Source organism: Peromyscus eremicus, chromosome 8a (assembly GCF_949786415.1).
Source record: "Peromyscus eremicus chromosome 8a, PerEre_H2_v1, whole genome shotgun sequence".
NCBI lineage: Eukaryota > Metazoa > Chordata > Mammalia > Rodentia > Cricetidae > Peromyscus > Peromyscus eremicus.
Genome location: NC_081423.1, coordinates 45,721,523 through 45,735,394, shown reverse-complemented (window position 1 = coordinate 45,735,394; position 13,872 = coordinate 45,721,523). Strand labels below are relative to the sequence as shown.

Genomic DNA, 13,872 nt, shown 5'->3' with positions numbered 1-13,872 from the left:
AGGCCTGTCCTGGAACTCACTCTGTAGACCAGGCTGGCCTTGAACTTGGAGATCCACCTGCCTCTGCCTCTCTAGTGCTGGGATTAAAGGCGTGCACCACCACTGCCCAGTAGTGTCATCAGCCTCTCTGGGCCTCTGAGGCTGATCAGAGATGGGGCTAGGACATGAGCAACTTTCAAATAATGTAGAAGTAACTTCTGGCCGGGCGGTGGTGGCGCACGCCTTTAATCCCAGCACTAGGAAGGCAGAGGCAGGAGGATCTCTGTGAGTTTGAGGCCAGCCTGGTCTACAGACCAAGCTCTAGGACAGCCAGGGCTGTTACACAGGGAAACCCTGTCTCGGGGAGAAAAAAGAAAAGAAAGAAAGGAAGGAAAAGAAAAGAAAGCAGGCGACACTGAACAAGCCCTGAAAGGCTCACCAGTGAGCAGCACTCCTCTGCGGTGTCTGCTGCAGCTCCTGCTTCCAGGTTTCCACAACAAAGCCTTCCCTCCCAAGATGCTTTTGGTCACAGTGTTTAATCACAGACAGTACAAAGACAGTAGCCTAGGCTGATCTTGAACTTGACATCCTTCCTCTTCAGTTTTTGGAATACTGTTGGGATTATAGGCATGTGACTCATTCTTTTGTGTGTGTTGGGGGGGGGGGAGCGTGTTGGTAGTGAGGGCCACTAACTTCGATTAAACCTAGAGCTTCACAGATTAAACCTAGAGAGTTAGGCAAGTGTTCTCTCACCAAGCTATATCCCCGACTTCCTTTTTTAAGTTTTATCTTGAGACAGGGTCTCTTACTAAGTTGCCTAAGACGGATTTGAACTCACTATGTAGCCCAGGCAGGCCTTGAATTTGTAATTCTCCTGCCTCAGTGTCCTGAATACCTGGGAATACAGGTTTTATCTTCATGCCTGAACTGTCTCTTTCTTTTTCTCTTTGTTTGTTTGTTTTTTTTTTTTTTTTGGTTTTTCGAGACAGAGTTTCTCTGCGTAGCTTTGCGCCTTTCCTGGAACTCACTCTGTACCCCAGGCTGGCCTCGAACTCACAGACATCCGCCTGGCTCTGCCTCCCGAGTGCTGGGATTAAAGGCGTGCGCCGCCGCCGCCGCCGCCGCCGCCGCCGCCGCCGCCGCCGCCGCCACCACCACCCGGCTGTTTTTTGTTTTGAAACAGTATCTCATGAAGCCAAAATTGGCTTTAAAATTGCTAAGTAGCAGAAGCTGACCTTGGACACCTAATCACCTGTTTCCTCCTCCCTAGTTGCGGGAGGTATTTGCTTGTCTCTTCATTTAAAAAACAAAATAGATCTACACACACATACACATACACACACACACACACACACACACACGTACATACTTTTATTTTATGTGGATGGACATTTGGCATGCACGCGTGCATGTCTGTGCACTCTGTGTGTACAGTGCCTAAGAAGGCCAGATAAGAGCATTGGCTCAGCTGGGACTGTAGTTACAGATGTGTGTGAGTTGCCATGTGGATCCTTTCAAAAATCAGCCAGTGCTACTAATCACTGAGCCATCTCTCTAGCCCTGATTCTTCATTTCTAAAAAACAAAATTAATGGACAAATAAGGTATATTTGGCAATAATATAAAAAAAAATCTAATCAAATTTTTATATTGAGTGCATGTTATTAAAAGTATGAAAAATATAGAAAGCTGTAACGAAGAAAGTATTTTTTTGTTTGTTTGTTTTTTTTTGTTTTTTGAGATAGGGTTTCTCTGTGCAGCCCTGGCTGTTCTGGAACTCACAGATATCCATCTGCCTCTGCCTCCCGAGTGCTGGGATCAAAGGGGTATGTCACCACTGCCTAGCCAGAAAGTACGTACTTTAAAATTCACTACTGTACTTGAACAACTTCCAAGGTTACTAATTATGCAGAGCAATCTCTGGATTATGTTGTCTCAGTTACTGTTCTATTGCTCTGATAGACACCATGACCATAGCAACTCTTAGGAGAGAAAGCATTTACTGGGGGCTTGCTTAGAGTTTCAGAGGCTTAGTCCATTATCATCACAGCAGGGAGCACAGCTGCATGCATGGCACTGGACCAGTAGCTGAAAGCTACATCCTGGTCCACAGGCAGAGAGAGAGAGAGAGAGAGACAGACAGACAGACAGACAGACAGACAGACAGGGTCTGGCACTTGGGCTTTTGAAACCTTTAAGCCCACCTCAGTGACACACTTCCTCCAGTAAGGCCACATCCTCTAATCCTTATAATCCTTTCAAACAGTGCCACTCCCCGGTGACTAAGCATTTAAATATATAAACCTATGGGGCCATTCCTATCAAGCACCACTATGGTTTGTTAATGCCCTACTGAGAGACAATCAGCAACCATTTGCTATTCATACAGTGCTTCAAGGATTGCCACAATACAATTACAACGTTACTTCACTGTGGTAATATTTGCAAACTTTCTCTAAATAACCTCTTCCCACCTGCAGTGTTAGCCCGGGGGTGAGGGCTTGGGGGTGGGTGGTGGGTGGGGGTGGGGTGGGGTGGGGGTGGAGGCAGAAACCTGCAAGGGTAGGAGGCTCACTGCAAAGACTGGTTTCATAGCAAGTTTCATGTCAGCTAGGCCTATACAGTGAGATTCTGAGAAAAAAACAAGCCAAGGGCTGGCCAGATGGATCAGTGGGTAGAAGCAGTTGTTGCCAAGCCTCATGAGCCGAGTTCAACCCCCAAGATGCATACAGAAAAAGAGAACCAACTCCCAAAAGTTCTCATCTGGCATCCACATACGCACCATGGCATGTGTCTTCTCTCCTAAATAATTACATATATTTTAAAAGTAAGTACAATTAAAAACATCTTAAAATTTTTTTATATTTATTTGCTTATGTGTTTGTATGCATGTGTGGTGGTCACAAGACAACTCTCTACCACGTGGGTTCTGGGAATTGACTCAGGTCCTTACGCTTGGCATCAGGTGCCTTTACCCACCGGGCTATCTTGCCAGCTCCATGCTTCCATCAATTTGAAGGGATTTAGAATCACTACGGAAACAGATTCCTCCTCTATTTGTGAGAGATGATCTAGGTTAGGGTAACTGAGTTGAGAAGAACTATCTGAAACTTGGGTGGCACCATTCCACGGGCTAGAATCCCAGTCTGAAAGGGGGCGTTGGGGCATGCTGGGCGTAAGCACTTACCACCCTCCGCTACCTGTCTGCAGATGCAATGCAGCCCACTAATTCCCGCCCCTACTGCCTTCCCTGACCTCACAGACTGCATCCCCTTAGAAATGTAAGTCAAAAGCTAAAAGCAAACCTAAAACAAACCAACTCCTTCCCCGCTTAGGTTGCCTCCGGCAGGTATTTAGTCCCAGCAAGGAGAAAAGGAACACACCAGACTAAACCAGAGCGCTGGACGCAAACCCACGCTTTCTCGAGGTGGTCCCTCCCTGGTCCACCTTACTTTGTCCTGACTCCTCTAATCATGTCTCTTCATTTCTCCGAATAACCTAGGTTTAAAGAAATATGAAAGCAGCTTGCGTGTTCCCATGGTGCCTCCCTGTCAGGAGGTCCACTCTGGTCTCCTCCTTCCCTGGTTTCTTTTCCAGGAAACATTTTAGTCCTTTGCTTCCTTTTGGCAGCCAGGAGCCCCGCCCTGTTTTACCACCAGTGCTGAAATTGTGCCTTTGAACCTCAGCCCAGGCCCTCTGTGCATTTGGAGAAAAGGACTTCAGGTTTTAATCTTGCACAATAAGAGGGGTGAGTACATTCTCTTTCGGTTTGCTACTGAAGGAGGAAGGTTCTGGAATAGGAGGAGCAGAGGTCGAGGAATTTAACAAACAGTCCAGTGGTTCTAGGCTCTGCCTCCTGGCTTTTCTTTTCACTATATGATCTGTATGGATTTATTGGAAAACACTTCCAGGAAGTGCTGGCAAGCCAGTCTAATTCACGTTCCTCAATGAACAGTAATTCTGTTTCCTTGTTCAGCTAAATTATTAAAGCCATAGGCTTTTTAATGCCACACTGCTGTTAAGATAAGCACTGAGAAAGAGGAAGATGTTTTGATGTGCTGGGCCCCTTAGAATGATGTAGGCTAGTCAACAGGATGGGAAAATAAACAGATTCAGAAAGATGCTGGCAGGGCTGAGGATATGACTCTGGCAGAGCACCTGCCCAGCATGCTTGAGGCCCTGGGTCCCATCCCAGCACCACAAAGCAAGCAAAGGGGCAGAAAACAGGCGAGAAACACCAGACTCTCCTTTAGAATCTTCTACAAGGTTAAAAACAACTGGTAAGTTAAGGATTCACATTTTCTTTCTTTCTTTCTTTTCCCCAAGATCATAATCAATAATGAAAAGAATCTTTATTGAAGAACACTCTATGAAAATGTGTGAACAATTCTGGATTCCAGATGTAGATCAGTTGGTAGAGTAATTGCCTAGCATGCAAGAAACCCTGTATTCAAACCTCATCACCATAAAAAATTATGAACATAAAACTTTTAAGTGTAGATGGAGTTTTCCTGTGCTGGCAGCCACTCCCAAATAACTACTCAGAGACTTAATATTATTTATAAATGCTTGGTCAATAGCTCAGGCTTGTTACTAGCTACCTCTTACATTTTAAATTAACTAATATTTCTTATTTACCCTCTGCCACATGGATCTCGGCTTCTTACTTCATTTTCTACACAAGGATTCACATTTTCATTGAGTAAAACAATGAGGCTTTAGGGCTCAGTTGGCTCACACGTGTTCAGTGAGGGGCTGACCAATGTAGGCACAATGACTGTCACCACCAACACCTATTTTTGTAGCCTATACTTTAACTTGTTTTTCTTTTTCTCCAAAATGTAGCCCGGTGCTTTTCTTATTCTGGACATTTAATAACATCTACGGAACTGATTTTTCTTTCTATATGTGTTTGTTTGTTTGAGACAGGGCCTTACTATGTAGCTCTGGCTATCCTGGAACTCACTATGAAGAATAGGCTGGTCTCGAACTCATAGAGATATATCTACCTCCACTTTTGTCCTATAAGTGCTGAGATTTAAAAGTATGCATTACCATGCCTGGCTCTCTTTCTGTTTTTGACACAGAGTTTCCCTATGTAGCCCAGGCTAGCATTGAGCCATAGTATAAACTAGGAACTTAAACTCTTCTTGCCTCTACCTCCTAAGTGCTGGAATTATAGGTGTGCACAATTGTGCCCATCTTGAAATATGTATTTTAATAGTATATGACTCATTAAATTAGCAAAAACCTGTCTTTAAAGGAACTGGGTAAGTAATCATTTAGTTCTTTAATGACTGAGAATATGCCTTATGTCCTCTGTTGCTATGATAAAACATGACCAAAAGCATGTTACAGGAAGAAAGGGTTTATTTGGTTTACAGGTCACAGTCCAGCATTGAGGAAAGCCAAGAAACTCAAAACAGTACCCTGGAGGAGGAGCCGAAGCAGAGGCCATGGGAGTGCTGCTTACTGGCTTGTTCACTATGGCTTGCTCAGCCTGCCTTATAGCACCCAGGACCACCAGCCCTGGTACCACCACAGTCTCACATCAATCACTAATTAAGAAAATGTCCCACACATATCTCCACAGGCCAGTCCGATGGAGGCAAGTCCTCAACTGAGGTTCCCTCTTTCCAAATGACGCTTATTTGTGCCATATTAACAAAACCTGGCCAGCACACTCTTTCCTTGAAAACAGTTTTGCCCACGAAGGGTTTATCTGGGTGTGTCCTTCTGGCTAAACGTATCCCTGAAATCAAGCACTGAAGCTCAGAGCCACAAGAACGAACAGCTGACCACACACAAGCACCCTAAACCTAGGATGATCTTTCAAGCACACTAACAAAGCGGTGACCTACTTCTAGAAAGTCAGGATCCATTTCATCTCCCTCTCTTTGAGCCCTGCCTAGCATTGCCATTTCTTTCTTCTTTCCTTTTTTTTCTTTTTGGTTTTTCAAGAATTGCCATTTCTTAAATTTCTTAAAACTCCAGACTCTTACTTTTGCTGAGTTCTCGTTTCTCTGTGTGCACCAAAACGAAGATGGTGAAAGCTGTCTCAGGGTTAGCCTACAGATGAAGTGATGTGGCCTCTGCAAGGATGGAGCCAGGAGTATGCACTCCGTACTCTGAGACTACAGAGTAGCCCGGAAATACACTGGTTCAAGCGTGTACTCTGCAGCCAGATGGCCTCGGTGCAAATGCCAGATCTTCAGCCTGGCGGCTGAGTGACCGTGAGCCAGTGACTCAGCTTGACCCTCTCAAATTTTTATCTGTACAATGGAAAATAACTGGATCACCTTCAGGATTAAGCAAGATTATGGATTGAGTATATTTCTTGGCTCCGTAGTAAGGGCTTTGTATCTGCTTATTATCATCACAGCTCACAGGCCCTCTCTGAAGGAAGCTTCTCTCTTCCCGCTTTCATTTGCTATGTTGCTAGATCTAGAGTCTGATGGAATGAGAAGCTGAGAGGCTTGCACAAGTCTACGGACTAAACTGCACTTTCTCTCAACTCATACTGAGTTCAAGCACTCCCCCAGAGTGACTGTATTTGGACATGGCTCTTAGGTAAATAAGGTAAAGTGAGGTCACAAGGGTGAGGTCCTAGTCTTACAGAACTGGAGACCCCACGTGCCTGCTCCATGTGTGACGGCACAGTGTGAAGGTGGCCATCTGTAAAGAAGACCTTCACCAGAAACCAGCCCCCTTTACTGGGGGAAAGACATTTCTGTTGTTTAAGCCATCTGTCTGTGGTGTTGTGTTAGGGCAGCCCAGGCAGAATAAAACAGATTTTGATATCCTGAAATAATAACTAAAAATGTGGAAGTGGCTTTGGAGCGTTGGACAAGATAACAGGTAACAGCTGGATGATCTTTGCTAGTGTGCTAGTTAGTTGTTTTCTTGTCAACTAGGGTCATCTGGGAAGAGAACCCCAACAGAGAAAATGCTGCCATCAGAGGCCTGTGGGCATATCAGTGGGGCATTTTTTTAATGATTGAATGTGGGAGGGTCCAGCAACTGTGGGTGGTGCCACTCCTGGGCAGGCACTACTCCTGACTTAAAATGAACCCTTTTCTCCTTAAGTTGCTTGTGTGTGTGTGTGTGTGTGTGTGTGTGTGTGTGTGTGTGTGTTTAATCACAGCAATAGAAAGCAAATTAGGGCAGCTAGAAAAAAAAACGTAGATTTTTTTTTTTTTTCTTGAGACAGGGTTTCTTTGTGTAGCTTTACGCCTTTCCTGGAATTCACTCTGTAGCCCAGGTGAGCCTTGAACTCACAGAGATCCACCTGCCTCTGCCTCCCAAGTGCTGGGATTAAAGGTGTGCGCCATCACCGCCCAGCTAAAAAAACGTAGATTATTTTGAAAAGATGGGCAGTAGAAATATGGACATAAAGGGCTGTTCTGGGGCTGCGGAGATAGATAGTGGATACAGCGCTTGCCAGGTAGGAGTGGGGACTAGAGTTCAGGGCCTAGAACCCACACACATGCCAGCTGGGTGTGGTGGTTTGTCCTAATTCTAGCACATGATGTCCACCTCAGGCCTCTATATACATATGTACACAGATGAACATGCACACATATATGTGTGCCCCAACACATGAGAACGCACATCCATTCACACTATAACACATAAGCACGCAAAATAAAAATGTACCAATTTTCCAAAAGAGCTATTCTGGCCTGGTGATCTGAGTTTGATCCCTGGGAGGCACGTAGTGGATGGAGAGAACTGACTTCCGCAATGTGTCTTCTGATCTCCACTTGAGTATCATGGCATGCATGTCACACACACACATACAGACGATAGCATGAATGTATATCATACATGTGTACATAGCATACATAATGAATGTAATTAAAAAGTTAAAGAACAGACCAGTAAAAGCCTTATTCACAACACTAACAAAAACTAAGATTCCTCTACAGAAACAGCAAGAATGCTTTCACTCCTGGATGGACTGAGCTGCAGGGCTGGAGAGGAGCCGAGGAGGCAGCATTTGCTGAGCAGCACAAGGCTCAGGTTTGGTCTCCAGCAGAGTAAAAAAAGCTCTCAAAGCAACTAAATGAAAAAAAAAATTGCAAGTCATATTCTTTGACCTACCAGTTTATTATTGGGTAATCTTCTAATGGTTTAAAGATTTACTAATACATCTCAAAATTGCAAATCATCAGAAAAATCTAAATAGCAGGAAAATATTAAATAAATTATGGTAGATCTTGCCTAGGCTGGCTTTAAACTCATGATTCTCCTTGCTCAGCTGGTATTATAGGTGTGTACCACCATGCCCAGTTAATTATGGTTGTTTTGTTTTTTTTTTTCAAGACGGGTTTTTCTGTGTAGCCTTGGCTGTCCTGGAATTTGCTCTGTAGTCTAGGCTAGCCTTGAACTCAGAGATCTTTCTGCCTCTGCCTCAAGAGTGCTGGGATTAAAGGCATGCGCCGCCTCACCTGGCCTAATTATGGTATCTTTATGGTAAAATCTTCACAACCACTGAAGAGTTTTTGATGCTGCTGCTGAGCTATCCTGTACTCATTTTGTTTCTGGATAACTTTGTGTAGGAGAGATCCTCCTATTGAAACTATCTACAACAGTCCCAGCAGACCAAACATTCATTTGTAATCTATTTCACTCCTGTGTCCAGAGCAGTCACACCCTTTCCTCAGCCAATAATATTCATGTTCTAATCTTCTACGATCAAGAAACAAGCTGCCCCCACCCTAACCCCAAACAAATGGAGATCAAGTTTGTTGAGAAGATGTAGAAAAGAAAGATAAACAAGTGATAAAGATGATGGGTCCTGTCCTGGTGTAGGGACTGGAGAGCTCTTTACTTGGCAGGTCTTCCTGCTCCTTGGCGAAGTGTATATCTAGAATCTTTACAAGAGGGAGGACTTCTTAGACAAGTGAGTCACGTCCTCCTCCTCTGTATGTTCCAAAATATGAAGTCGGCTGTGTTTGTAAAGTCACCCACTCACCTTAGACACTGGTTGGTGCTCCCTGCCAACGCTAAACAGGGTGAGCTCCTGGCCAGTGAGCATGGGGAAAAAGTGAGATACAATTTCTTCATCTACCACTTCTGTTCTCTACAAATGGCAGAGCAGGGCCAGTGAGACCCCTGGGCTCAGAGGGTGATGACACTTGCCACTGAACCTGATGACATCTGAGTTCCATCCTTAGAACCCACACGATGGAAGGAGAGATCGGATTCCCACAAATTGTCCTCTGACGCACTAGCACGCGCTCGCGCGCACACACACTCTAAATAAATAAATGTAATTAAAAACCAGCAGAGCAAATATTAAACACATATATGTTTATGTGTGTACACATTATATACAAACACAGTGTAAATTTTTAAAAATTCATATTTATCTTTGTGTATGTTTGTGTCACAGAATGACATATAGAAATCAGTTCCCTATTTCCACCACATGGGTCTTGGAGATTAAACTCAGGCTGCCCAGTCAGGTCTAGGCTGGCTTTGAATTCATGGCACTATTCCTACCTCAGCCTTCCTAGAGGCAAAATATTTTAAGAAACATTTGAAAAAGTACTACTTAGGAACTGGGCACAGTAACACACACCTTTAATTCCTGCACTCGGGAGGCAGAGGCAGGTGGATCTCTGTGATTTCAAAGCCAGCCTGGTCTACAGAGTGAGTTCTAAGATAGCCAGGGATACATAGTGAGACCTCACCTCAAAAAGAAATAAATAAACCCCAAGCACAAACCCCAGTATGTGAGCACACCGATGAGAGATCTTTTAAGCGTCCAAACAGTGAAATTCACAAAACCAACTGGTACAGGACAGGTTTTTTTTTTTTGTTTGTTTTGTTTTAAAATGTATTTTATATGCATTGGTGTTTTGCCATAGGCATCAGGTCCCCTGGAACTGGAATTACAGATAGTTGTGAGCTGCCATGTGGGTGCTGGGAATTGAACCCAGGTCCACTGGAAGAGCAGCCATCTCTCCAGCCCCAGTGCAAGTTTTTAAGTCTCAGATTTTGTGATACTCACAAACCCATTCTCTGATTTTGTAAAATTAAATAAGCAAGCGACAACAAATATATTCACATAGAAAAAATAAGGTATTTAAATTTTTTTTTTTTTTTTGCGGGGGGGTGTTTTGAGATAGGGTTTCTCTGTGTAGCTTTGCGCCTTTCCTGGAACTCACTTTGTATCCCAGGCGGGCCTCGAACTCACAGAGATCCACGTGCCTCTGCCTCCTGAGTGCTGGGATTAAAGGCGTGCGCCACTACCGCCCAGCACTTATTTTTATTTTTTAATTCAATTTTTTTTTTGTTTGTTTTTTGAGACAGGGTTTCTCTGTGTAGCCCTGGTTGTCCTGGAACTTACTCTGTAGACCAGGCTGGCCTCAGGCTCACAGAGGTTTGCCTGCCTCTACTTCCCAAGTGCTGGGATTAAAGGCATGCGCCACCATCACCTGGCAACTTCTTTTTTTTTTTTTTTTTAAGAAGCATAAATATTTATTTGTAACAAAGGAGTTTGTGTACAGTGTTGAAAAGCTACAACTTCTTGTTAAATTCACATTTACACTTCACCTTTTTAAACAAACATTTATAATTATTATTATTATTATTATTTTTTTTTTGGTTTTTCGAGACAGGGTTTCTCTGTGTAGCTTTGCGCCTTTCCTGGAACTCACTTGGTAGCCCAGGCTGGCCTCGAACTCACAGAGATCCGCCGGCCTCTGCCTCCCGAGTGCTGGGATTAAAGGCGTGCACCACCACCGCCAGGCCATTTATAATTATTTTATACAGATACAGATATGTAAATACAACATTGAGTTCAGTGGTCCTTCAGCATTTTCCACTTAAATGTTTTTTTTTTTTTTGAACATAAAAACAGGCTATAATTCCAAAGTCCAGAGTTATTTGAAACTGGAAAATATTTTCTCTGTAGAAAATAGTAAAAATGGTAACATTTCCCAATAAGCCCTTTTAAGCCACATAATAGCTGAATTATACATATAAATATTGATTCTGTGATACAGAAGAAACCTATCTTCATCTGTTCAGAGAGCTATGCTTTACTCAAGTTGTATAAGTGAGATTCCTATTCATCTTCCCCTTCACTGTTTGATTTACAGCAGATATTTTTCTATAGGCTAATCTATAATCTAAAAAGCTTAGCCTCCCCTCCTAAAAATACAGCCAGCATATCCTTTCAGCTTGATAAGATACAAATTCTTATCCTAACAGTGAAATGTTTCACTAAAGCATGCCCTGTGATTGGGCAAAACCAAAACTTATTATAAGCTATGGTGGTATTTTATTTGTACTGAAATGTGATTTTAATTGTATGTTAATAAATAAAGTTGCCCGGGGGTCAGAGCTATTAGAGCCATAGCAAGAGCTTGGCCGTGGTGGCGCACATCTTTAATCCCAGCACTTGGTAGACAGAGCTAGGTAGGATCTCTGTGTGTTCAAGGATACAGCCAGCATTGGAGACACACGCCTTTCATCTCAATACCAACCATAGAAGACCTGGAAGTCTCTACAGACAGGCAGTGACGAGGCAGTCATGTGTTTGGGTTTATAACCAATGAGAAGGCAGAACAGCTAGACTATATAAAGACATACACACAGGAAGTAGGCCTCTTTTCGGAGAGCTCTCTTGGCTGAAGAGGATCGCTGAAGCAGGAAGGGTGAAGCTCTTAGCTCTGACCTCTTGGCTTTCTTCTCTGAATCGGCTCTGTGTTTCTTATTTAATAAGATGGTTGGTTACATCTACAATAAGCCACAGTCATCCTAGGGTCCCCCCTGCTAGGTAGCCTCCCTGGATCTGTGGGTTGCAGTCTGATTGTTCTTTGCTTTATATCTAGTATCCACTTATGAGTGAGTACATACCATGTTTGTCCTGAGTCTGGGTTACCTCACTCAGGATGATATTTTCTAGTTCCATCCATTTGACCTGGCAACTTCTTAACAATATTAAAAAAGAAAATGAGTAATTATGTTTACGTTGTTGGAAAACAAGATGGTCAGTATAGGATAAAAAAATTCAGTTGTAAAAATGAAGGATTTTTAAGTAAAAACCCTAAAATACTTTTTTTTGTAAATCATCGGTATAAATTCCTGATTCTTCCATCTCTTTAAAAGATAGATGTCCTAGCTCTGTCCATTCCCGAGGTCAGGTAACACTGAAAAATAATGACACTGTAGAAATGAATGCTAACACTGTGCAGCTAAGAGTCTCTACACATTTTCCCTGCTAAGAACAACCAAGCCTTGGAGAAACTGCTGCTTCCAGGCCTGGGACAGAAAACTTACAAGGAGGTACAGGAGGCTGGAGATGGAGCTGGGCTGGTAAAGCACTCCGCATGTGCAAACTCCTGAGTTTGATCCAAACAGCACATAACTATCACCCCAGCTTCATTGTGACCCTGTTGAAAAACCAACCCAACCCAAACAACAAAAGTAAAGCAGACTTCTGAAATAAGAATTTACACTCACATTAGGTCTGTGTCTCTTCAGTGTACCAATACATATTTATTGCCAACTGATTTCTCCACTATGAAAGGACAAATTACCTGTTGTCGATAATCGTTACATTTGGGGGTGGAATCCCCAAAACATCACAGCTCTGCAAAAGTTCTTTCCTTCGAATCTCTCCTTGATTGTAGTAATTTCCTGAGGAAACAGATAGAATGGTACTTTAACAGTAGAGGCCTGTTGGCTCACTCATTCTTATCCTATCTTGTTCCCTAGGTGATTTAAACTGTCTGAAAAAGCCATGACCATGATAAGAAGTTGAAGAAAATAGAACATTTAATGTGAAGGTAGTCCTGGTCGCAGATGACTAGCAGAACACACGGTAGCACCACCATTTACAATGCTGATGTTTCTATTTATGTATGCATGATCAGGGAAGTTAAACAAACCATACACGCAACTATCAGCTCTCTGACTTGTAGCATGCGGATAATGACTAATTCACCAGGTTTCTTGGAAGGTTACTTAGTATACATTAAAGCACTCAATTAAGCAGGGTTTGCTTTCTCTTCCCTTTACCAGCTTTGTTTGAGACAGGACATTGATGTGTAGTCCTGGCTGGCCTAAAATTTATTATGATCAATTCATTTTAAAATGTATTTTGAAGAGAAAAGGTCCAAGTTTCTACCATCATAGAATGAGGGGATACAGTCCTGTCGACACAGGTGTACCCAGAATAACTGAACTACAATCGATACTTAAGACAATAAGAATTCAATAAAGACTTTCACATATACTATTGGAGGACTAACGGAAATAGTGAAGTGATTGACAGGTCAAATACAGCAAGAATTATTACTCATTCTTGGCCTTCCAGCACTTGGGAAGCTGAGGACTATATAACGAGTATCAGGTCAGCCTTAGCTAAAAAGAAAAGAAAGTAAAAGAAAGAAAGAAAATACCTAGAATTTAAAAAATAAGCAAAAGACTTAATTAGAAATTTTCCAAAAAAATAATAAATGGCCAACAAGCACGTGAAAAGACACTTATCGCCACTAGTTATTAAGAAAATATCAAAGGCTGGGCGGTGGTGGTGCACGCCTTTAATCCCAGCACTCGGGAGGCAGAGCCAGGCGGATCTCTGTGAGTTCGAGGCCAGCCTGGACTACCAAGTGAGTTCCAGGAAAGGCGCAAAGCTACACAGAGAAACCCTGTCTCGAAAAACCAAAAAAAAAAAAAAAAAAAAAGGGAAAAAAAAAAAAAGAAAATATCAATAGAGTATCACTTAATACCAACTAGGATGGGTTATTTTTCAAAATGTAAAATTGTAAGTGTTGATGAGGAAGAAGTAAAAGCTGGGACTATAGTACATTGCTGGAGGGAACACAGAACGGGACAACTGCTATAGAAAAGTGTCTTGGGGTTTCTATTGCTGCAA

The 13,872-nt window shown here is 42.8% G+C and overlaps 1 protein-coding gene across 6 annotated transcripts in view; it reads right to left on the bottom strand.

The window, feature by feature from the left end:
* Positions 1-13,872, bottom strand: part of Pigl (phosphatidylinositol glycan anchor biosynthesis class L) — a 63,326-nt gene that overhangs the window by 35,228 nt on the left and 14,226 nt on the right. For all 6 annotated transcript variants that reach the window (XM_059270886.1, XM_059270885.1, XM_059270884.1 and 3 more), the window contains exon 2: positions 12,533-12,632. In XM_059270886.1, coding sequence (XP_059126869.1) covers positions 12,533-12,632 — 100 coding nt within the window. The remainder of the gene's footprint in view (positions 1-12,532; positions 12,633-13,872) is intronic.